The sequence below is a fragment of the Mesoplodon densirostris genome, chromosome 7 (genome assembly GCF_025265405.1).
Source record: "Mesoplodon densirostris isolate mMesDen1 chromosome 7, mMesDen1 primary haplotype, whole genome shotgun sequence".
NCBI classification, from domain to species: Eukaryota; Metazoa; Chordata; class Mammalia; order Artiodactyla; family Ziphiidae; genus Mesoplodon; species Mesoplodon densirostris.
The window spans coordinates 59,515,361-59,538,152 of record NC_082667.1 but is presented as its reverse complement, the minus strand read 5'-3'; the positions used below and the strand labels follow the sequence as shown (position 1 = coordinate 59,538,152).

General features: G+C 60.3%; 1 protein-coding gene across 1 annotated transcript; it reads left to right on the top strand.

The window, feature by feature from the left end:
- The first annotated feature begins 1,903 nt into the window (after positions 1-1,903).
- On the top strand, positions 1,904-22,489 carry RELT (RELT TNF receptor). Its single transcript, XM_060105196.1, has 12 exons — positions 1,904-2,016; positions 2,218-2,521; positions 14,966-15,121; positions 16,117-16,191; positions 16,299-16,465; positions 17,002-17,081; positions 18,004-18,261; positions 19,553-19,633; positions 19,906-19,987; positions 20,147-20,401; positions 20,838-21,036; positions 21,352-22,489. The coding sequence occupies exons 1-12, from the start codon at positions 1,904-1,906 to the stop codon at positions 21,397-21,399; spliced, it is 1,818 nt and encodes a 605-aa protein (XP_059961179.1). The 3' UTR covers positions 21,400-22,489.
- The last annotated feature ends 303 nt before the right edge of the window (positions 22,490-22,792 follow it).

Below are 22,792 nucleotides of genomic sequence, written 5' to 3'. Positions count from 1 at the left end.
CTAAGGCACAAACACAGGAGGACAGCCCACCTTCTGAGGTAGAGCTTGGCCAGTTGGGGGGTTAGCCAAGTGCAGAGTTTTGAAATTTAAATCTGAGCTGGGACATTTCCTCTTGCTTTGGACGTCCATGTTGGAATTTAAGGGTAGCCAGCAGAGGGCACCACCATTTCTGGTCCATAACCCCAGGGGCTGCCATCTGCTCAGATCCCCTGCAAACACCCCCCTTCCTCTAATCCTGTGGCCCAGGATCCCCACCCCACCTCGGGGAGAGTCTCAGTGGGACATGGAGTCCATGTCCCTGCCTCTGGATCACCACAGCTCATCCCAGCTTATTGTGCTGTGCCACCTAGGATGAGGTGTGGGCCTTCTCCGGGCTCACTTTTCTGGCTGCACTATGAGAGGTTGAACGAGATGGTCTGTGAGGTCCTTGAGCTCAGGGCTTGTAATGCTAAGATTCCGTGGGTCCATCTGAGATGCCAGGAGTTTTAAAAGCCTGTGATTCTGAGAGTCCTTTGTTCTCGAGCCTGTGGTTCTCCAACCTCCATAAAAAGCTGATCTAAATCTCTCCCGCGGCCTCCACAACTCCTTCCCTGTCTCCTCGCTGTAGTGGCTAAATGTTCCCAGACTCTTGGGCAGGGTCCCAGCTGCAGCTTGCTGTGGTTCAGAGGACAGGAGGGACTGCCTCGGCCCCTCCATCCCTGATCATTTCTTCTGTCTCTGGTGGCTGCTCACCCTTCCAGTCGGCCACGTCAGGCAGATCGCCTCCTCCCACAGAGAACTGGAATGACCTCCAGGCAACAAGTTTGGCAGCCTAATGTTCAGATGGGGAGGCTGAACTGGGGAAGGATTTGAGAGCTGGCAGTAGAGACAGGCCTGGACCCTCTATAGGATGTCTGATTAATAGCCAGTGCTTCCTTGACCAAAAAGCATATCCCCATTTGGCCTACTGGGTGCGTGTGAAATGCTACCATTTGAACTCCAGTACTTGGAACTGGGGCATAGAAGGTCCCCTTACAAAGAAAACATTTGCAGGGATAGAGGGCGTCCTGGGCTGCTCTAGCCCCCTCAGCAGGTCCCCAGCATGGATCTTCTCTGGACATCCTTCTGTGGATGTCGGATATGTGACCCTGGGATCACCCCTGACCCAGCTCTGGGGGTGTCCGTTGACATACAAGGGGCCTGGCTGGTGCTATGATCCCAACATCAGTGACCTGGAGCTCTTTCTGCCCTTCCCTCACAACCTGGGCCTGGCCCAAGGAAATGGAATCTCTTCCCCTTTCCCCCTCCCTCTGCAGGTGTCCAGTTCTCCTCCTGGGATCTCCTGGACCCTGGAGACCTGACCTTTCCCACCCCCTCACCCCATGGCTCAGATATAGCTATGACAGTTTATTTAGAATTCTCCACCTCCCCTCACAATGTATCCCTAACAATTTATTACCTTCCTCCACCTCTGCCATGAGCTGTGATTATCCTGATCCCAGCCAGGCCTCTGCCCCCCCAGCACAAGGCCCTCCCTACTGTCTGCATCTCCTCCCAGCCCTGCTGTCCTGGGAGGGCCACCTGGGATCCCCTGAATGGTACTGAGTGGGGGAAACCCTGGTTCTTGAGCTGCTACCTCCAGTTCTGGCCCACCATATGGCACAACTCCAAGGGGCACGATTCACAGAGCTGGGAATACAATACAAATAGTGCCCTGGGGTCCTTAGTCACCCCCTGCTGCGCACCCTGATGGCCGGCATTGGGAATCAGCAGGGTGGGACAGCTGGTGGTAGGGAAGGGACAGCAGTGTATCATCTGTCCTGCTGGAAGGAGGGACTAACTATCCTGGCAGAGAGGGGAGGGGCGGGGAATGGAGACAGGAAAGGCCTCCTGGAGGAAGGAGGTTTAGGCTGGGCCCTGAAGAATGGGCAGGAGACCACCAAGTGGGCCTCCATTACAGATTCACTTTCACCAGGCCTTTCTCAACAACCAGGTGGGGTTTCTGAGGGTGGACCTGGGCCTCTTCAACAAGGCAAAGTGAGGTCGTTGTCCCTGGCTGCCAATTTCCAGGAGGAAAACGAGACCCAGGGAGGGACAGCGGTGGCCCCGTTTGCACTGGCAATAGTGACAGGTCTCAGAGAAGCATCCAAGTCTCCAGTCTATCTTGCATCTTGCAACCCCTTCTTTATTGGTTTGGAGCCCAGAAGGGGCTGATCCGAGAGGCCTTGTCCGGCGCAGCCCCCTGAAGTTCCCGGGGAGCGCGAGAGATGGCGACACAGAGCAGCACGACCGGGCTGCAGAGCGCGAGCCCCATGGCGGTCTCCAGGGGCGGGGGGCGGGGGTCGCGAACCTGGGCTCTGACGTCGGAGGCGGGGCCGACGGCCGTGACGCGCGGGGGTGGGGCTGCGCGCCTTCCCGGACCGGGCGGCGATTCATTCAAAAGGCGCGCAGGTTGCGCGGCCGCCCGTGCGCTCGCCGAGCCGGGCTCGGGCACCGCGTCGGCGTGGGAGCTGGGCTGCTGGAGCTGCCGCGGGGCGGCCAGGTAAGGAGGACGCGCGGAGCCCCAGCCCGGAGTCCGAACCCGGAGGCCGGGGCCAGAGGGATGCGGGCCCGAGCGGCGCCCCCTGCCTCTCAGCGTCTCTGAGGAAGTTCGCCGGCGCGGCGGATGCCGCAGCCCCGGCCCCGCGGCCCCCCGCCCCCGCGTCCTGTCCCGGCGCCTTCCGCGCACGGACCCCCGTCCGTCTCTGAGCTCCCTGCCCGGGGACCTGTGTGTCCTCCGGTCGCGGCTCCAGGCCCGACCGTGCGTGATGGGGAGGCGGCGGCGGAACTTGCAGTTTGAGGAGCCGGCGGGCCCCGGAGACGCCCCGGCCTGGGATACTTGGACTGAGACCAGGACGGGGTGCGGGGCGGGACGGCGGCTCCTCAGTGTGGCTGCGGCGCGGGGCGGCCGGAGGGGGGGTTCTGAACGGTGTCAGCCCGTGACTGTGGATGACACGGCGCGTGAGGCGGCCCAGCCAGGGCGAACGTGTGGCCCGGACACTGCGCGGTGACGTTGGGCCGAGGGGGAGACACCGAGGGGTTCTGTGTGTCTCTGACAGGCGGAGTGTGTGCGTTTGACTGTGTGAGAGAGACACCCCGGGTCACTACGGGTGACCGTGACCCCAGCCCACTGTGAGTGAGACCCCGGATTACTGGGGTCACTGAGTGTGTGTGTGGCCTGGGGTGTGACCAGGACCGGGCCAGGGCCCTCATGAACGTGAGTTAACATGGTATAGAGGGGGAGGAACCCCAAGTGACTGTGAGAACCAGCCTCTGAAGCACTGGGGTCATAGTGTGCTGTGGGGTCAAGTAGTGCAGTGTGTGTGTGTGTGTGTGTGTGTGTGTGTGTGTGTGTGTGTGTGTGTGTGTGTGTGTGTGTTCGCGTGTTCGCGTCTGCACCTCAGGGAAATGAGTAAGACGCAGAAAGAGGAGGGACCTCAAACACCTACTAGCAGATGGGGGCTGGAAGGAGAGGGGCCAGGGAGGGGACAAGGGTCTCTCCAGGACTGTCCCCAAGAGGGCGTCCCTCAGGAGCTCAGTTTAGTGAGGGGGGTGGACCCTGAGTGACTTGCCCTGGCAGAGGGAGAGGGGCCAAGGCTGAGGGGCATCTGGTGGGTTGATACATCTGGCAGCAGCTGAGGGCCCCTGAGGTAGCCTCAGGCTCCATCTTTCTCTCTCTCTTTTACACACACACACACACACACACACACACACACACACACACACACACACACACACACACACACACACACACACACACACACACACACACACACACACACACACACACACACACACACACACTCCGAGAGGCCTGGCTAAGCTCTGTCCCTGGTAACGTGTATTCTCACTGGGCCCAGGCATAATCTTTTTTTTTTTTAACACTTTTAATTTTATTTATTTATTTTATTTTTGGCTGTGTTGGGTCTTCGTTTCTGTGCGAGGGCTTTCTCTAGTTGCGGCAAGAGGGGGCCACTCTTCATCGCGGTGCACGGGCCTCTCACTATCGCGGCCTCTCTTGTTGCTGAGCACAGGCTCCAGATGCGCAGGCTCAGTAGTGTGGCTCACGGGCCCAGTTGCTCCGCGGCATGTGGGACCTTCCCAGACCAGGGCTCGAACCCATGTCCCCTGCATTGGCAGGCAGACTCTCAACCACTGCGCCACCAGGGAAGCCCCCCAGGCATAATCTTGCTCTCAGATCCTGCCCGCCCTCGCTGGGCCTCAGTTTCCCTGTCTGCACACTGAGGTGTTGGGCTGTGAATGGAATGTGAATCATCACTTCGGGATCCTCAATTGTTTTGGGGTCAACTGTCAACTGTCTCTGTTCTCCCCTACCTCCCTTCAGGCAGAAAGACTGCAGTAGGGGGTGGGGGCAGGCTGTCTGCTGGGGACAGAGTGGCCCAGGGGCTGCGCCCAGGTGCTGGAGACAGGGTTGGAAGCACAGCTCCTCAGATCACGCCGAAAATTCTGACCCATAAACATTGACTTCTCTGGTGTCCATCTCCTTTCTTCAGTTCCCTTCTTGGGGGGAGAGGGGGCATGTTCCTGGGGGGCATGAGTCGTCTCTGCTTTGGAGAGCTGGAGCAGGCCCTCTTCACCATCTGGGCTAGACCCTCCTGAGGCCCCCACCCACACAAGAGGGTCTGTTGGGTTCGTGCAAAGTGGAATGGAAATCAGGCTCCCTAGCCCAGGAGAGGTGAGGAGACACCTGCTGAAGGATCTGCACGTTCCCTCCTCTGCTGTCATCCTCTAAAAACGTTGATTGCATTCTGGGTCGGGGAGAGAGTTGGGGAGACAGTGCCAGGTGCTGTGCTGAATGCTTTATGGTGTGCTCTTGTTGAATCCTCACAGTGGCTCTGAGATGTGTTGACTGTTTTTCAGAGAAGGAAACAGAACCTCAGAGAAGTGAAGTGATTGCCCAAGGTCACACAGAGTCAGGACAGTGCCAGGACTGGAATTCAGGTCTCCTGTGCCTGAAGCCCTGTAAGATGCTTGGAGAGGGCCACTCCCCTTCCTAATATCTGCTCATGGCTTATCTGGGCTTCCTTCTCTCAAACGCAGGCTGGCAACATGACCTCGGCAGGGTGTGCCATTGTGAGTTCTGAGTGTGGTGTACATATGTCTAGAACATAAGGGGTGGCTGGGTTTCATGGTCTTCCTGTTCCTCTTCCTCCTCCCTCCCCCTACTTCTCACCTCCTAGCCAGAGGTCACCAGAAAGTCCTGTCTCCTGCCTTCTAGAGCCTGTAACTGGCTTGGGGAACGTCCATGTGGCTCTGAAGAATGTTGGGAGTCAGCAGCATAGCCCAGGCTCCAAGAGTAGCCGGAGAATCGAGAGTCCCGCTTGACCTTCACCATACCTGAGAGGCCCTGTGCCCCTGCTCAGAGTTGTTCTAGGGGCACTTTCCCCAATCCACCCACACACTGCGGGGGTTGAGGGACAGGCGAGGAGTGACCTTGAGCTTGTGCCTACCCTCTCAGGGCCTCAGTGTCCCCATTCTTCCCTGAGGCCCCTGCTAGCTCTGCCCACTGCTGCTGCTTTGCCGAGAGCTGGAGCTGGGGATCCGGGTGTCCCTCTGTCCTCTCTGGAATGACTGGAGTTGTGCTTCTTGGGGCTGATCAGAATAGCTGTCTTGGTCTCCTGGGGCTGAGCCTGAGTTATTTCCATCCCCAGCAAAGAGGTGGAAATAGCTCAGGGTCCTGGAAGGGGAGGGAGAGGGGAAGGGTTAACCAAGGGTTAACCTCCTCTTCTGGTCCCAGCCCCACCCTGTGCCCTGCCCAAGCCAAACCTTTTTGGAAACTTGTGCTGCCTGGACCACAGGGATGGTGGTGGGGCCCAGCTGGGTTTCCAGTGTGGCCCCGGTTGGGACTTGTGTGATACAGTTGCTAGAGGCAGGTGCCCATTTCGGGCCAAGGAGGGGAAGCTTTCAGCCCCCTTCCCCTGCTCATAGGGTCAGCCTCATTTTACAGAGGGAGAGACAAGGTTCTGAGAAGCGCTGGGACTTACCAAGGCCCCGCACAACCCTGATGTTCTGGCTCTCACCCTCTAGACAGGGAACCTACCTTCTGTCCTGCCACACGTCCCCCAGCAGACTGGACGTGGCCCAGGACGGGAAGCAGGCCTGAGACATGCCTTTGCAAAATCAGGGCGTCTCTTACGTTCCAGCTCGGGCCTTGCGTCCTTGCCCAGACTCCTGTATTGGCCTCTCTGCCCCTGTTTCCAGTTCCCTCACACACGGTGCCAGAGTGGCCTCCCTAAGGTAACTTGTACTGTTTGCCTGCAAAATATAGTCCAGACTCCTCATCCTAGCATCGAGGTTTTCCTTCCAGGACCCTTTTGAACTTTACATTTTCACCCTCATCCCTCCCTACCAGATGCCTTGGTTGTGCTCTGCCTTTGCATTTGCTGTCTCCCCTTTCTAGAACCCTCCTGACCATTCAGGGTACAGCCCCAGCCCCACCGCCTCCCCCAGGAAGCCCTCCCAGCCCAACGTTAGTCCTTCTTCATTGTGTGGTCCATGTGCCACATGTCCCCCCTCACCTCTGGGAATAGGCACAGGGGTGGGGTCCTCATGGGCACCACATGCCCAGCTGGGTGGGGCCGGCCTGGCCAACAGCCTCTCCTCTCCCCCTGCCATACCTGTGTTGGCCAGGCCTCTTCCTGAGGAAGGGCAGCCATCGTAGGCTGAGGGCCTACTGTGTGCTAGGATGCACAGGGAGGTTGGTACCCAGGGTCTCCAGTGCTCCCGAGCGTGTGCTGGGAGTTAGGGGCGAAAACTCAAGGCCACTCCTGTGCGTAGGGGCCAGTTTGGTGCTTGCCCTGGACTCCTCAGGCAAGGCTCTCATTCTGGGCCAGCAGAGACGCTCCCCCCTGAGGCCCTAATGTGTGTTAGGCCCTGGGTGCGGGGCTCCTTGCAGCAGCACTGGCAGGGCATCCCTTTCCTTCCAAAGCGGCTCAATGGGGAGCCCAGACTCAGAGGGCAGAAGGGTCCAGTCCTAGTCTGAGTCACACAGTCACTGGTGCTGGAGTCTGGCACTCAAGCTCGTGCCCAGCCCCCAGCCCCATCTCCACCAGGCGCCAGGTGGGAGGCCAGGGTTGTCTGACAACTGTGTCAGTTTTCAAAGAAGGACCAGGCTGGTATCTGCAGGGGGAGGAGGAAGTGGTGGTAGGGCTGCTCAGGCCCACTCCCTCCGTTATAGGGCCAGTCCTTCTGCCAGGTTAGGCAGGAGGGCTGGACCAGAGGGGGAGGCATTTTGCCTGAGATCAGCCAGCAGCGCCCCCCACCCTGCCCCAACTCAGGATTGGGACATGACCTCTGGCAGACCTTAGCACCCAGCTGGGGCGGCAGGGAAGACCGAGGTGCCGAGGCTGCATCCCTGCTGTGTGTTCAGCCCTGGGTAGGACCATGAGGCTCTCATCCTCAGCCTCATGCCCAGGTCATCAGCAGCCCCGTGCAGGTACAGGCATTGAGAAGAGGACCCAGAGACGGGAAGGGACTTGTAGGACTCCAGTGTCACTGGGATCCTAACCCAGGTATGTTTGCCTGGAAGGCCAGAGCTTTTTCCCAGGCACCCTGGGAAAGATGAGTGCTCTAATAATAAACTGCCCATGTGGCTCTGAGTGTGTGCCCTGGCTGCTTGACCCAGGAGAGGGATGGAGGGGCCTCTGCAGCCAGTTAGAGGCAGGGTCTGAGTGTGTGGGTGGAGAGAGAAGGAAGGAGGGCTTCCAGAAGGAGGGACCTAACTTGGACCTGGACACCCTCACGGTAAGAAGGAGCAGTGAGCGCAGGGATGGAGCCGTGCCCCGCCTCCTGCGTGCACTTGCTGCCTCCCTCCCTGAAGGGGACCTCGAACAATGATGGCTGAAGGGGCCAGGAGAGGGGCGGGTCCACCCTGACAGGGAGGCTGGGAAGGCTTCCTGCAGGAGGTGGCACCTGGGCTGAGGCCTGATTGTAAGAAGAGTCGCTGTTCCCTGCTGAACCATGGATCCTTCAGCCGTGCCAGGAGGTCAGCTGGACAGGCACAGTTGTCCCAAATCACAGGGGCGAAAACAAGTTCAGGGATGTAGGGCTGGGTCCTGACTGCTCAGCACCCCTCGCCTTCCTGACTGTGGCTTCAGTTGGCGTGGGAGCAGGTGGACACAGGCCTGTGTAAGGGCTGGGAAATGGGCACCCAGGGTCCACCTGGCGAGTCCAAGAGTCATCCACCCATGCTGGTGGGACTGATGTTGGGTTCCCCAAGCACTCTTGCCTGCTCCCGAGCCACTGGGTGACCTTTGTTGGATGCTGCTTGGTTCTGAGCTTGGCTCCTCCTCTGGCCCTTGCGGGCTGTTGAGGACTGGTGCTCAGGAGAGGCCTGGTCAGGCCAGGCCCTGACCAGTATTACTTACAGTGGGCTCCATTTATCCCCTCAGCATCCCTGGAGACAGGGACCAGAACCCCTGTTTGCAGGGGAGGACCCTGAAGCTCAGGGTGGGTGAGTAACTTGCCCAAGGTCACAGAGCTCCTAAGTGATGACCTAGAGCTTGAGCCCAGGTGTGACTGCTCCGGGTCCAGCCTCCCCCTCAGGCTGACCTCCATCCTCAGGCTCTGTTGGTTAGGGCCTGACCTGGGATTGCTGGGGCCAGGGGAATCTCTTTCCCCAGCACCTTGAGTCTGGAGGAGGAGTAGGAGAACGGGGCAGGCTGGGCCTGTGATCTCCCCTCAGTCTCTCTCAAAGCCTCCCCAAGTCAGCCTGGTCGGGGCTGAGCAACTCTGGGCACCCTGGCACATTAGTGATCGGTACAGATGCGCGGCCGGGGCAGGAGGCAAAGGTGGCTTCTCGGAGGAGAAGGTAGCAGTGGCGAGAGCTGGTGGGCAGTGGGGTGTCCTCCAGCCCTCCTAGCGCTTTGCCATCCTGTCCTGGGAACTGGCGCGGCCTCCCTGCAGGAAGGCTCTGGTTCTCAGTGCTTGGGTGCTGGGCTGGAGCAGGGTGTGTGGGAGCAGCGGGAATGCCAGGTCTGGGGTGGCAACAGCAGGGGCTGCCAGCTGCCTGTCCCCACTCCGCATGGGAAACCTTGTCTCCTTTCAGACTAAGTGGTTACAGGGTGCTACTCTGAGTCTCAGTTTCCTCATTTGTGAAGCCTGGAACCCTGTCTTTGAGGCCTGGTAAGGGAATGGGCATGTAGTAGGTTCTTCGTGAGGGGTGTTGGGGAGCCCCAGCTCTGCCTCAGAGACGACTGTCTGGTTTGGGCCCCTGCCACGCCCCCCAGCCCCAGGCTTAGGCCAGGGAGGGGGCAGGGATTGCATCTGCACCCAGACTGGGAGGGGCTGGGTGGGCCCTGTCTGGCTGCCTCAGCCCTTTTCTTAGCCTTAAGGGCCAATTAGCCCCCTCGGCCCCACCTGCCCACCTCACACCCCTGAGCCTTCTAAGCCCGGGCCTGGTGGGGGGCCAGGGAGCAGCTGCTGCCTGGTGTGCCTGGAGTCCTCACCCCAGGGTTGTGACCTGGGAGATCTTGGCTGCCTGAGGCTGGGCTGGGCGTGGGAATGGGGAAGCCCTTCTCACTGAGTGGCCCTGAGGCAGCCTCTGCACATCTCTGGGCTCCCAGCCCCACATTCGTCCTAGGGAGCTGGGCTCTACCCTGGGATCTGCCTCTTCCCCCTCCTTCCCTGGGCTTCCTGCTTCTCACAGGTCCCAGTGCCTTTTCCTACTGGAGCTGTGGTAGACTAGGGCACTAGGCATGCAGGAAACCTCAGAGGCCCCAGAGACCCCCGTGGCGGCAGTACCTCCTTCCCTGGCGCCCGCCCGCGCGCTTTGTAATAGTCTTTCAGGTGAGCCGCCTCCTGTGTGCCGCCAGCTCCCTAGTCTCTGCCATCAGGTTGGCAAACGCTCAGAACATCTGTTTTGCGCCAGGCCCTGGGACAGGCTCCTGGGTAGGAGGGGCCAGAGTGAGGTGGGAAGCTGTCAGGTAGGCCTGGGCTCCACCCCTGCCTTACCTCCCCCTGGCTGGGTGACCCAAGGCCACAACCTCAGTTACCCAAGGGTGAAGCAGGGACGCTCACCTCTCCTGTGAGGAGTGGAGGCAACCCAGGGTGAGGGCCTGGCCCAAGGCGATGGGAGTCTGTTCCCTTCCCTGTGAGGGCAGAGGATGAAAAGGAGGCAATGCCTAGCTGTCCTCACTACCGCCCACTGTGGGCACTGCCCTACTTCAGCCCCAGTTGCCAAGGAACCACTGGCTTCCTTGCTAACCTGGATTTCTCTATTGATGGGCGGCCTTTGTCTTCCTGCCTAGGGTGCAGCCACTGCCGAGAAAGGCCTGTGTCCAGCTGTGTTTCCAGGCAACCCTAGCCCCTGGAGGCTGCAGGGAGGTCCCCAGGCCCTCAAGCCACTGGCTGGGAAACAAATACCTGCCCCGCACCCCCTGCTCCAGGTGGGTACCTGCTTCCCACCTCGTCTCCCCAGCCCTGCCTCACTTGGCAGGCGGCCCAGCAAGCCCTCTGAGAAGCAAGCTGTTCCGCACCTCTCCCTCCCCCGCTAACCTTTCAAGGCCCTGGGGGAAATGCAGGCTTCTCAGCTTGCAGCCTAAGCTTGGTGTGACCTGGGATCTGCCCACCAACCTTTTCTCTCCCTTGCTACACCCTCCCAACCCCCCAGATTGTCAGTGTGTCTCATCAGGCACCTCCCGTGTACCAGGCTCTGCGCCAAGCATTGTACATAAATATAAGAGAATCTCGTTTGTACCTCGTACCTCCCATCGAGTGTGTGCCATAACCCCCTCCACGATTTACACGTGGGGAACCTGAGGGACGGTGAATGCTTACTGAGGGCCTGCTCTGTGTCGGGCTCTGTGCTGCGCATTTAATGTGCGTTCTCTCGGCCTCACAACAGCCCTCTGAGGGATGGGGAATGGGGGTGGGGTCCACAGCACAGAGTCAGTGAAGAGCAGAGCAAGGAAGGCTGGTTCTCCCCAAGTCAGGCAAGGGCTTCAGATCCGGGTTCAATCCCCCACCCCGAGCCCAGCCTTTAGGCTTCTTTTTTTAATTTTTTTAAATTTTTTTTACAACTTTATTGGAGTATAATTGCTTCACAACGGTGTGTTAGTTTCTGCTTTATAACAAAGTGAATCAGTTATACATATACATCTGTTCCCATATCCCTTCCCTCTTGCGTCTCCCTCCCACCCTCCCTATCCCACCCCTCCAGGCAGTCACAAAGCACCGAGCTGATTGTCAGCCTGGTCCCTGGCCCTCTCGACCTTGGGAGAAGGTGGACCCTCTCCTGAGTGCCTTTTCTGATCCCCCTGGTTCAGCACATACCTCTTCACGTGCTGGGCACCCGGCACGGGGGCAGCACGTCAGTGGGAAAGGGGTGGGTGCGTAGCCTGGTCACACCCAGGGTGAGGACTGCACAAGTGAGGTGGTGGTTGGGGGCTTCCAGGAGGAAGTGACTTCGAGCTAAGCTCTGAAGGAAGGGTAGCTGTCAGTCGGGTGATGGGAGGGGTTTCTGGGCAGAGGAAACAGCAGGTACCAGTGCCAGGTGAGAGAGGCAAGTGTGGGGGACAGAAAGAAGCTCAGAGTGGCTGGAGTTGTGGGGAGGGACAGGGGTCAGATCTGGGTGTTCAGACGCCTAAGCTGCGGGGGGCTGAAGTGGAGGCCAGGGAGGAGGCCAGGGGGCAGGCGAGGGGTGGGGTGAGCATGGAGCCGTGGGAGACCCTCGGAGGAGGCCACCGCGGAGGCGGGTGAGGCTGGAGAGGGAATGCGCGGAGATGGGGCCCCAGGCTGGGGCCGGGTGACCCCATGAGCTTCAGTTCTGGGAAAGGGGAAGCTGCTGAGGCCTGAGGAGGCCCCGGGTGGTGACACAGCTTCCTCTTTCTCTGAGGCCTCCGAGGCTGCACCTCCCTGGGGCTCTGGCACCTCCCGCTTGGGGCCCTGGTCGCAGCTTTGCTAGTTGGCTTTCTTCCAGGGAGTTTCTGGTTCTAATGGTTTGGGCGTTTTTTTGGAGGGTGGGGATGGGCTGAGTGTGACGAACCCTTCCCCCCGCCCCCCGCCCCATGCCCCCGTGAACCTGTTTTCTGGAGGCCTCCTGCTCCAGACACCAGGGCAGGGTTTTGTGGTGAGTGAGACAGACATCCCTGCCCTCACTACGGTCTGGTGGAGGGGGGCGGGGGCAAGCAATAAACAAGTAAGCAAACAAACAGTCATAAGCCTTGGTGGGAGGTGCAGAGGGAAAGAAGGGGTGACGGAGGAAATCACATGACCTACGTCAGGCTCGTTACCTCGTTTAAACCTCATGACAGCCTTGCTCTGGGACATAAACATCCCCATCTTGCAGGGGAGGAAACTGAGACCCAGCAAGGTGAAGCAGGGGCTCAGGTCCCCCAGGGAGTTGGTGACAGTGGGAACAGGCCCCAGGCTGAGATTTCAGGGAGGAGTGGCCTCTAAGCTAACTTCCTTCTCTGCCCCTGGGGTCTTGAAGGGTGGTTCTCCTCTGCCAAGAGCCCTGAGGCCAGAGAAGACCACCACCACTGCGGCTGAGGGTCTGCCCATCTTTGACAGCCCTCCCCCAGGAAGCCCTCAGGAGGTGCCCCGAGGTGCAGGGCTTTGGAAGGTCACTGATTGCCCTGCCTTCTGGAAGGCAGAGGGGTGGGGATGGAGCCTTCTCAGACTCCCCTCCCCCAGCCAAGGGGCTTGATCTGAACTTGCTTTTCAGTCAGGGTTCCAGGGCTCAGAGCATAGGTGCTGGAGGCTGGGTGGGGAGAAGGTACAGAGAGGAGTCAGAGCAGCAGGGGTCCACGTGCGTGCAGGGGGTGTCTGGGTGGAGGCCAGTGGCTGCCTGACCGGGCAGGTCCTCTGGGGGCTCAGGCTGATTGTGGGGGCTGGAGGAGCTGCTGTAAGCAGAGACTCAGGCAGCCAGACTGGAGTAAGTGCTGGTTTGGGGTAATTAGAAAGCACATAATTAGAAGGCGTCAGGGCGCTAGGCAGCGAGCGTCTGTGAATGTGCCTGAGTGGGCCCTCGCTGGCTTTGAGTCTGGGCCTTTGGACCCCACTTCCCTCCTCGAAGTCTTGAGACCATAGCTCCCCGTCTGTCTGGAGGTGAGCAGCTGCACAGCCTCTCCCTGTGGGCTCAGGTCACCCAGCAGGTGCCAGTCACGGCCAGGGGTGGGACTAGGGGGGAGTCTCTCCTCGGTGGCTGTTGGGTCTCTTACTTTCCATCCCTGCCCCAGCTCTCTGGCCCACCCTGGGGATATGGACGGGTGCTGGGTCTGGGGGCTGGACAGGGCCACAGGGCCAACCTGAGGCCTTGGGGCTCGTGGTCAAGTCTGTGGGTGAGCTCCCATGAAGAACCAAGGAGGGGGCCATGGAGAGATGGGCTTGAGTAGGAACTGGGCCTGGGCAGGGGGGACACTTGTGACCATGTTGGAGGAGGGACCAGTGGAGGATGGGTCAGAGGATGCCACCTGTTGGGTGCTGACAGCCAGGGTGCAGCCTTCACTCTACTCCGTGGTTGGACCTTCTGTCCCAGGTTTTCCCCTGAGCTGGCCTTGGGCCGAGAGCCACTGCCAGTGACCTGGAGAGTCCCGAGGATAGTGTGACCACTGCCCCAGCCCCTCCCCTGGGTGTAATTCAAACCCCTGGCCCGCCAAGGTCTGTGCCAGGCCAGGCCCACAGCGCAGCCGGATCAGTTTCCTCCGGCTCCTTTTCCTGGTGGGAAGTCCGGGCCGCCTGTAGGCCAAGGGGCTCTCGGCTCTTCCGTGACCTGGGGTTTACTGCAGGCAGTGCTTCTCCTGCCAGGCTGGGTATCAGACAGCCCCGGGGTTCCAGGCAGGGCCCCCTCAACATGCTGGGCTTGGCTGTTCGAGGCTGCCCCTTGGGGTTCAGAGGCTGCCTGTGGCCTGTGCCTGAGGCCCTCCATATACACTCCTCCCTCACCCTCCTGAGCCTGGAGACAGGCCTCCTGGAAAGAGGTCATTGAACTCCCTTGTTCTGCCACTATCCCTTTTGTGCAATCCAAATTTTTCTTCCTGTTCTTCCAACCTCGTCCTCGGGCTGGAGACTTTTCTACAGAGGAGGCCACACCCTTGAGCCTGGGGGCTCAGCCTCAGGCCCATGCCCATCACCCTCTGTGCCCTCACATGCCTTATTTGGTTTCTTGGCACTTCCCTCCATCTGGCACGGGACACTCACTGTTTATCTGTTGGTCGTTGGTCTCCCCTGGGGTGTGAGTTCCCTGAGGACAGGGACAGCGCCTGTCTTGTTCATACCTTTTCCCGTGCTGAGGGCAGTGCCCAGCACACAGCAGGTGCCCAAGAGAAGACAGAAGGCTTGAATGCTGGCTGCCACTCCCCACCCCTACAGGTCTGCCCGCGGCTCAAGAGATGCAGTCAGACACATCCCAGATCTCTGGAGAAGTCTGCCAGGCGGGACCGTGGGACCCATGGGAGGACCAGCATTGTGATGGGGTTGGGGGTGGGGGAGCTTTGGGGAAATGGAAGTCTAGAGAGGCTTCCACAACAAGAGGCCTTTGTGTTGGGCTTTGAAGTGTGACGGAAAAGGCCTTCCTTGGAGCAGAAACAGCAAGAGTGAAGGCAGAGAAGCAGGAGAGGCGGGCATGCTTGTGGGCCCCAAGGAGTTCTGAGAGGCAGGAGCCTGAGAGCTGGGGATGCAAGCTGGGAGGCCGGGCGTGGGGTCACTGTTAGCGCTCTCGTTCCTCCCACCCCTGGGGCTGAGGCTGTAGGCTGTAGGCTTCCTTCCTCCCCTGCTCCCCTGCCCGGGCCTAGGGCAGCTGGCTGTTTATGGAAGAAGCAGGAAGCCCTTCCTCCTCTGGGAAGCTGCCCTGGGAGGCTGGCCCCAGATAGGGTGCCCCCACCTCTGCTAGGGCCTGCAGTGGACCAGAAGGCGGGGCCGGTGGGTGTAGGCCAAGCCGCCCCAGCATTCTGCCCGCCCAGCGACACCTCTCGATGTTCCTTTCCAGCCCTGTCCTGGAAGGAGGACGGCAGCTGCCTGCCTGCCTGCCTGCCTGTCCCATCTCCGTCTGAGCCTCCCCTCCATCTGCCTGAGGCTGGGGACCCACTGGGGCTTGAGGATGAAGCTGAGCCCACCGCACTGGCTCCTATCCTGCCTCCTTGTGGTGAGTTGGGGATGGGACCGTGGGGGAAGGTGAGTCCTGAGCCCTGCACTCAGGAACCTCGTGCCGCGGCGGGTGCTGGGGTTGGTTACGTGGCTCTTCTTTTGAAGAATTGAGGCAGTCTGACCCTAGGAAGTGCCTCCTGCCCCACGTGCTCCTGGTGCCCTTGGCCTCCCAGTGTTTTGCTGGAGCCGGGTCTAGGGCCTGAGGAGGTCTCTAACACCTTCCATGTGACATTCCCTCTGCCCTTCAGGGTAGCTGGCTCTACGCTGTGCCTGCCCCAAACTGCGGCCCAACTGGAGGACTGGGGGATCGCCCCTGCGGGCAGGATTCATGGCAGATAGTTCACACCTGGAATAGGAAGAGAGGGAGCTCCGAGAGGAATAGGGGGAGGACACGAATGGAGAAGATCCTTCCTTTGGGGCCTGTCATGCCCTGTGTGGGTCCCAGGGTGTAAACGGGCTGGCGTTTTGTTGTGGGAACATCACGGAGGAGGATGTGGTCCCAGAGACTCAGCCAAGGCCCCGAGGCACCATCTGCAGCCTCGGCCCCAGGGATGATGAACTGAGGCTGGTTAATGACATTTTCAGCTGTGGCGTGTGGACCAAGGCAGCAGGAAGGGGTGCGGAACCTGAGAGAGGAATTCGGAAGAATTTCCTCCTCATCATCCTGGTTAGCTAGAAGGGCATGACTCACAGACCCAGGGGCTCAAGATCCTGATCTGGCCCTGTCTGAGGCGTTTCAGCACTTTCCAGAAGCAGATGTGGTTCTCCCCTTGCCTAGGCAATGGCAATGCAGCAGGTCTGGGACAGGCAGATTTTACTTGTAGCACAAGGGATTGAGGTTAGAGAGTGTCCCCAAAGCCTGGGGGTGGCCCTGTATATTGGTGGTCCTTGTGCCTGGGGTGACTGAAAGTGGGTGGGGGGTAGGTGGCCCCAGAGATGCCATGTCCCAGTGCTTTCCGCTCCCTCAGTGTGTCCTGCCCTCTTTTCTTCCAGCTGTTGCCCTGGCCTCTGGCCACTGCCACATCAACAACCCCTTGGCCGTGCCCACCCGGCGAGGAGCCCAACCTGGTGAGCTCGCCCTGCCCATCCACCTCTCCTGGGAAGACTGTTGAGGGCCAGGGGCAGGGACCTCAGGCCTGGCTCCTGGCTTTGTTCTCACTCTTTCCCTCCTGCAGGAACCAGGGCAGGGCACATTATGCAGGTCCTGCCCCCCAGGCACCTTCTCAGCTTCCTGGGGCTCTAGCCCTTGCCAGCCGCACTCCCGCTGCAGCCCTCGAGGGAGGCTGGAGGCCCAGGTGGGCACGGCAACTCGAGACACACTATGTGGAAACTGCCAGCCTGGGTGAGCCATGGGGTGGGGTGTGGGTGTTCATGACCAGGTGACCAGGACTTGAGATCCTGGGGTCCCAGCCTCACTCACCTGAGTGGGCCGCAGTCTTCCCATCTGTGAAATGGGGTGGGTCAGGACCAGTGAGGGTACCCAGTAGGAAGGTCCAGTCTCTCTCTTTTTTTTTTTTTAAGGAATTTTGCCTTTTTTTAAATTTATTTATTTATTTATTTATGACTGTGTTGGCTCTTCGTTTCTGTCCGAGGGCTTTCTCTAGTTGCGGCAAGTGGGGGCCACTCCTCATCGCGGTGCATGGGCCTCTCACTATCGCAGCCTCTCTTGTTGCGGAGCACAGGCTCCAGACGCACAGGCTCAGTAATTGTGGCTCACGGGCCTAGTTGCTCCGCGGCATGTGGGATCTTCCCAGACTGGGGCTCGAACCCGTGTCCCCTGCATTGGCAGGCAGATTCTCAACCACTGTGCCACCAGGGAAGCCCCAGCCTCTCTTAAGGATAGTTTTTGGGCTTCAGTAACATCTTCCCTCCCTGCAGGTGGTTTGCCCTGTCAGAGGTCCCCCATGTTCCCTGTCAGCTGTGCTCCTGGACACCCCTGGGTCCTCGTGGCTGTTACGGTGAGTGGCAGGTGGTGGCTAGGACTGGCGTTGTATGTGTGGGGAGGGGTCTGGCGAGCTTGAGCCCAAGGGCCCTGCAGTGTCCGTCTGGGGCAGTGGGGTCCTCACTCCCCTAGCCCAGGGGAGGGTGTGCAGCCACAGGATGTCCAGCAGGTCCACTGGCTGTGTCTTCTCACCCCATTTTTGAGTGGCAGAGACTGTCCAGCAGGTGGCTGCCACAGCTTGGGGCTCACATCCCAACCGGTCTCCTGTCCTAATCCCCTTGAAACAACCCACGTGGCTGAGTGTGAGCACATACGCTTACACACATGCACCTCCTCTCACCTGTTGAGTTGGTCATCTTCTGAGGCACCTAACTCGTGGGTCAGGCTGTGGGGAGGCAGGATCTGGTGTCGCTGTGCCCAGGCATGTGCACCGTTGCCTTTTTTTTTTTTTTTTTTTTTTGTGGTACACGGGCCTCTCACTGTTGTGGACTCTCCCGTTGTGGAGCACAGGCTCCGGACGCGCTGGCTCATGGGCCCAGCCGCTCCGCGGCACGTGGGATCTTCCTGGACCGGGGCACGAACCCGTGTCCCCTGCATCGGCAGGCGGACTCTCAACCACTGTGCCACCAGGGAAGCCCACCGTTGCCTTTTGTTCACCCCTGTGACTCATCATGAGGGGTGGACAGAGGCCTCAGAGTCTGGCCGTCCTGAGGGCTGAGGAGGCCTTGCTCAGGCTGGCTGACTGGTCAGATGGCCAAAAAGGAGGGTGTGAGTTGCCCTTTACTTCCCCACCATGGTGGAGAGTGGGTGCTCTGGACACGCCGGTACCACCCACCGCCCCGACCCCTGCCCACAGTAACCCGGGCCCTGGGCCTCTCTGAGTGTGTTTCTCTCTGCCTCTGTCTTTCCTCCATGCCTCCATCCTCCGTGTTGCTCAGAGCGGGGGCGACGGGCCCGACGTGGCGTGGAGGTGGCAGCAGGGGCGAGCGGTGCAGGGGAGACGCGGCAGCCTGGGAACAGCACGCGGGCGGGCAGCCCCGAGGAGACGGCTGCCCAGTACGCGGTTATTGCCATTGTGCCCATCTTCTGCCTCATGGGGCTGCTAGGCATCCTGGTGTGTAACCTGCTCAAGCGGAAGGGCTACCACTGCACGGCCCACAAGGAGGTCGGGCCTGGCCCTGGAGGCGGAGGCAGCGGTGAGGCCCAGCCTGGGGCTGGGTGGGGAGGCCAGAGGGCGCAGGCTGAGAACCTACTTGGCCTGGAGAGTCTGACATGGAGAGGCCTGCAGAGGGCTAATCAGGAGAGTTTCCTGGAGGGGCCGCACGTGGGCCGCAGAGGAGACACTGCGGACTGGCAAAGTGGAAGGAAGGGTGAGGCGGCCCGAGGTGGCAATGGGGACGGAGCAGAGGCAGAGCGGAGGTCAAGTGGCTTCAGTGGGATTCCCTCCCTGTGTGAGGCCCTACCCAGCTGTAAGGGCCTGGACTCCTCAGGGGCTGCAGTTGTGTGTGTGGTTCAAGGGTTGGACTGCTTTCTGGGTACTCAGGTGACCTCCGACCTCTGGCCTGAAGGGCTGGCAGGGCAGCTGTCCTGGACAGGAACCATGAGAGGCTCAGGTTTCAGCTCCAGATTGTGGTTTGAGTTACGAGCCCTGGACCCAGAGGGAGAGACATGTTCCTCCTGCCCCTACCCCAGGGCCCTGGGTCCCTTTTCTTCTTCCCCTTACCCCCCGCTCTGTCCCCCGAGGGCCAGTAGGGCCGGGATCCCACATGCACATAACACTGCTCACAGAAATTGGGGGCCAAGTCAAGATAGAATGGTGCCTGCCATGCCAGCACCCTTTTCAACCTCTGACACTGCAGTCTGCAGCGGGCAGGAGGGGGACAGGCGCTTTAGGCAGGCAGGAAAGTGGCAACTCAGGCCATTTTGCCTGGAACTGCACTTGTTTTCCTAGCCTAGGACTCAACCTTTAACTGTTGGCTGTTGCCTGGGTGCGAGCCCTAGGAGTTCTGTTTGCTGCTGGCCCAGGAATGATTGCATGGCCCATTCTCATGCCCTTGAGGTTCGGGTCCTCAGTTAGTTATACCGACAGGGCAGTCAGTATGCACGGAGGTGATAGGCCTGGGATGGCAGAGTTTGCCGGGGCTGTTGGAGGTTCTGGGCAGAGAGGCAGCCCACAGCTCCCTGAGGCTAAAGAGAGGAGAGGGCAGGCCCTGGGAGAGGCTGGTTCCCTCATCCCACACACTCTGCAGGGATGGTGGAGTTCAGATGGCCCTGAAACCGCTAAGCCCCTGATGCTGCTGGGTGCAGGGAGCAGTGATGCTGAGTAAGTAGTGAAGGTGATAATGGGCTCAGAATCAGAGCTGAGGCCCTTAGGTACGCATAGAGCCAGGCCAGGGGTGCCCTCTGCTGCCATGTCCTGGTGTAGCCTGTGAGTCCAGTGTCCCCCTGCCTCCTTCCCTAGGGTCATGGTCCTCTGTTCTTCCCCAGGGGTCAACCCTGCCTACCATACTGAGGATGCCAATGAGGACACCATTGGGGTCCTGGTGCGCCTGATCACAGAGAAGAAAGGTGAGGGGGGAGGTCTGACCCCATCCCTCCCAGAGCTCTGCCCTGCCCCCCCGCCGGGATACCTCAGGCCAGCGTGCCCCCCTCTGACCACTGTGGCTCATGGTGCTGCCGCCTCTCTGCCTGCTCTTGCCTGGTGAGAGGTGGAGGAAAAGGCACGCAGCCTGGGCCAGGGAGGGGGTGGCAGGTAGGTAGGGGGATTTGTGCTGGGGCAGGAGGTTGGGGGGAGTGTCCCTCACGGCCCAGAGCCGGGTTCTGACTATAGCTGCCCACAGAGAATGCGGCGGCCCTGGAGGAGCTGCTGAAGGAGTATCACAGCAAACAGCTGGCGCAGACCAGCCACAGGCCTCTGCCCAGGTGAGTGGGCAAGGAGGGCCCCAAACCACAGGTAATCAGCCTGCCTCCTGGGGGCTCACCACTTGGGTATGTTGCCCCTCCTGTCACCCCGCTTCCCTACCTCCTGGGGTCTCCTGGGCCTGCCCTGCCCCAGTGACCACTCCCACCTGTCTTGCACAGGCTGCCGCCGGGCCCACCCAGCATGCCGCACGTCTGCCTGCATCGCCACCACCTCCACACTGTGCAGGGCCTGGCCTCCCTCTCTGGCCCCTGCTGCTCCCGTTGTAGCCAGAAGTGGCCCGAGGTGCTGCTGTCCCCCGAGGCTGCAGCTGCCACCACTCCTGCTCCCAGACTCCTGCCCAACCCAGCCAGGGCGCCCAAGGTCGGGGCCAAGGCAGGACGCCAGGGCGAGATCACCATCTTGTCTGTGGGCAGGTGAGGAGGGCATAGACACAGCAGGGTGCCACGACGTGGCATGACAGCTCTGGGGGAGGCAGGGCCCTAGCCTGATCCGTGAACAGTGGGTTCAGTGGTGGCCTCACCCTTCCTGGCCTCAGTGGGCCTCTTTGCAGTGGGGGCGGCCAGGGAAAAGCCAGGTCTTCCTAGCTACGCTCTCTCACATGGAGTCCTTGGGCCCCCAGGGCAGGGTCATAGCGCCCCCCCCATCACACCTGCGCCACCTTAGGCTAAGAGCCTGTCCCCCTGCAGCCTAATGTCGGGAAGTGCTGGGAGCTTGTCAGTGGGTGGGAAGACGTGGGGAGGGCTCATGCTCTGACCCATGAACTTGCTGTGTGACCCTGGCGGGTGCTGCGCCCTCCACACCTGGGGTCCCCCCTCTAATGGAGGATGATCACACTACTTCTCCTCACAGGTTCCGTGTGGCCCGAATTCCTGAGCAGCGGATGAGTTCGGTGGCCTCGGAGGTGAAGACCATCACGGAGGCCGGGCCCTCAGTGGGTGATCTCCCTGACTCCCCACGACGTGGCCTCTCTAGTGAGCAGCGGGTACTGCTGGGAAGTGGTGGAAGCCACCCTAAATGGCTGAAGCCCCCAGCAGAGAACAAGGCCGAGGTGAGGACCAGAGGGGAAAGGTGTCTGTTGGCACCTGTGCCAACCCCGACTCCAGATGGGGCAGGCAGGGGTGGAGGTACAGAAGGCTACTGCCTCCTGGGGACTCACCACTTGGGTATGTTGCCCCTCCTGTCACCCCGCTTCCCCTTCACTACCTCCTGGGGTCTCCTGGGCCCTAGTTTGGGGCCCTCGCCCACCTGCCCACTCACCTGGGCAGAGGCCTGTGGCTGGTCTGCGCCAGCTGTTTGCTGTGATACTCCTTCTTGGAGTCCAGAAGCCCCCTGACAGCTCTGACCCCTCACCCCTGTCCCCCAGGAGAACTGCTATGTGGTCCGGCTGAGTGACAGCAACCTGGTCATCTGAGGGGCTGTCTCGTCTGAGGATACTGCAGCCCTGCCCTGGGAGGTTCCGAAGGCTTCCTGGAGGAGGTAGAGCTGCAGCTGAGCCAGTGAGGATCCAGAATGGCCCAGCAGACAGACAGCCAAGGCCAAGGCCTGGAGGTGGGAGCGTCCACCCCAGTGAGGAGGCAGGCCAGCTGGCCGGCGGGTGCTATGTGCCGGAGCAGGTTGAGAGCCCCTCCCGTCCCTGCCGCCCATGTCCTTCCCTGCAGGATGTCTCTGACGGTGTGCCCTGCCCTGGCTGGATCCTAGGAGCCCACAGGGTCCTCTGCACCGCCGGGTGGCTAGGCCTCAGTGGTGGGAGGGGCCCTCTACCTGGCCCCCCTGGCCCCACGCCTTAGTGATGAGCCACCCCTTGCCTCTGTAGAGGGGACCTCCCCTTCCTTTCTGACAGGTCCTGCAAAGGGAGGGGTCAACAAAAAGCCATGAGCTAGGAACCGAGTTCCTGGGTTCTAATCCTGGGCAAGCCCCTGGCCATTACTGGGTCCCAATTCTTCTGACTGTGAAGCAGGGAGAGAGTGGCGTCTCGGTGCCCAGGGCCTTCCAGCATCTTGCAGGCTCTGGGCTGGGTCGTGTAGATGGAGAGCTTGACCCCTTGCCACCCCTCCCACTAGTAGTTTTATCTGGCCCCGTTTTTGCTGCTTCAGGGCCACCACCTTCAAGGCTCCTATGGGGCTGCCCATCCATGGCTCTGCCTACAGAAGGGGCATAATGCACGTGCCTGCCCCTGACCCTGCTGTTTTTATTGAAATTGAAAAAACGGACTTGACCTGGGCAGGGTTGTGGTACAGAGCCCCAACCTGCCCAGCCAACCACAAGATCTCAGGCGCTTTGGAGGGTAAGGGGTGAGGCCTCTGGCCTCGGTGGTTTCTGTGTCCCCGTGGTGTTGGTGTGTCTGTCCCCTGGCCTGGGCAGTGCGGGCGACTGCCCAGCCCGCGTCTCCACTCTGGCTCAGCAACCTCGTTATTTATGTGGGGCTGTGCAGGCATGGGCCCACTGCTGTCCCCGTTTCTCTTATTTATTGAAACTTCGCTGTTGTCCCACCCTTGTGTCTCCACGCCATCCATTTGTTGAATAATAAAAGGTGGGAAAGTAGTGTCATGAGGCGTTTCTTTTTCCCTGTGCCTCTTCTCAGGTCTGCCCATTCAGTGAATAGTTCTGTGTCGGGCTCCGTGTGTGGGACAGGCCATCCCTCCCCTGGCAGCGCCTGCTGTTTGGCAGGTGGACACCAGGCAGCAGCTGAAGTGGGGCCAGAGGAGGCCTCTCAGGTCACCTGGTTCTCACGGAAGGCCCTAGAAGCAGTGCTGTCCAACGGAAATAGAGTGTGCCACGTATGTAATTAAAAATTTTCTAATAGC

Coding starts and splice junctions, on each gene's coding strand:
- RELT (XM_060105196.1), top strand. CDS start 1,904: ATGGGCAGGAGACCACCAAGTGGGCCTCCATTACAGATTCACTTTCAC. Junction 16,192..16,298: donor CCGGCGAGGAGCCCAACCTG/GTGAGCTCGCCC, acceptor TCCCTCCTGCAG/GAACCAGGGCAGGGCACATT. Junction 19,988..20,146: donor AGCCACAGGCCTCTGCCCAG/GTGAGTGGGCAA, acceptor TGTCTTGCACAG/GCTGCCGCCGGGCCCACCCA.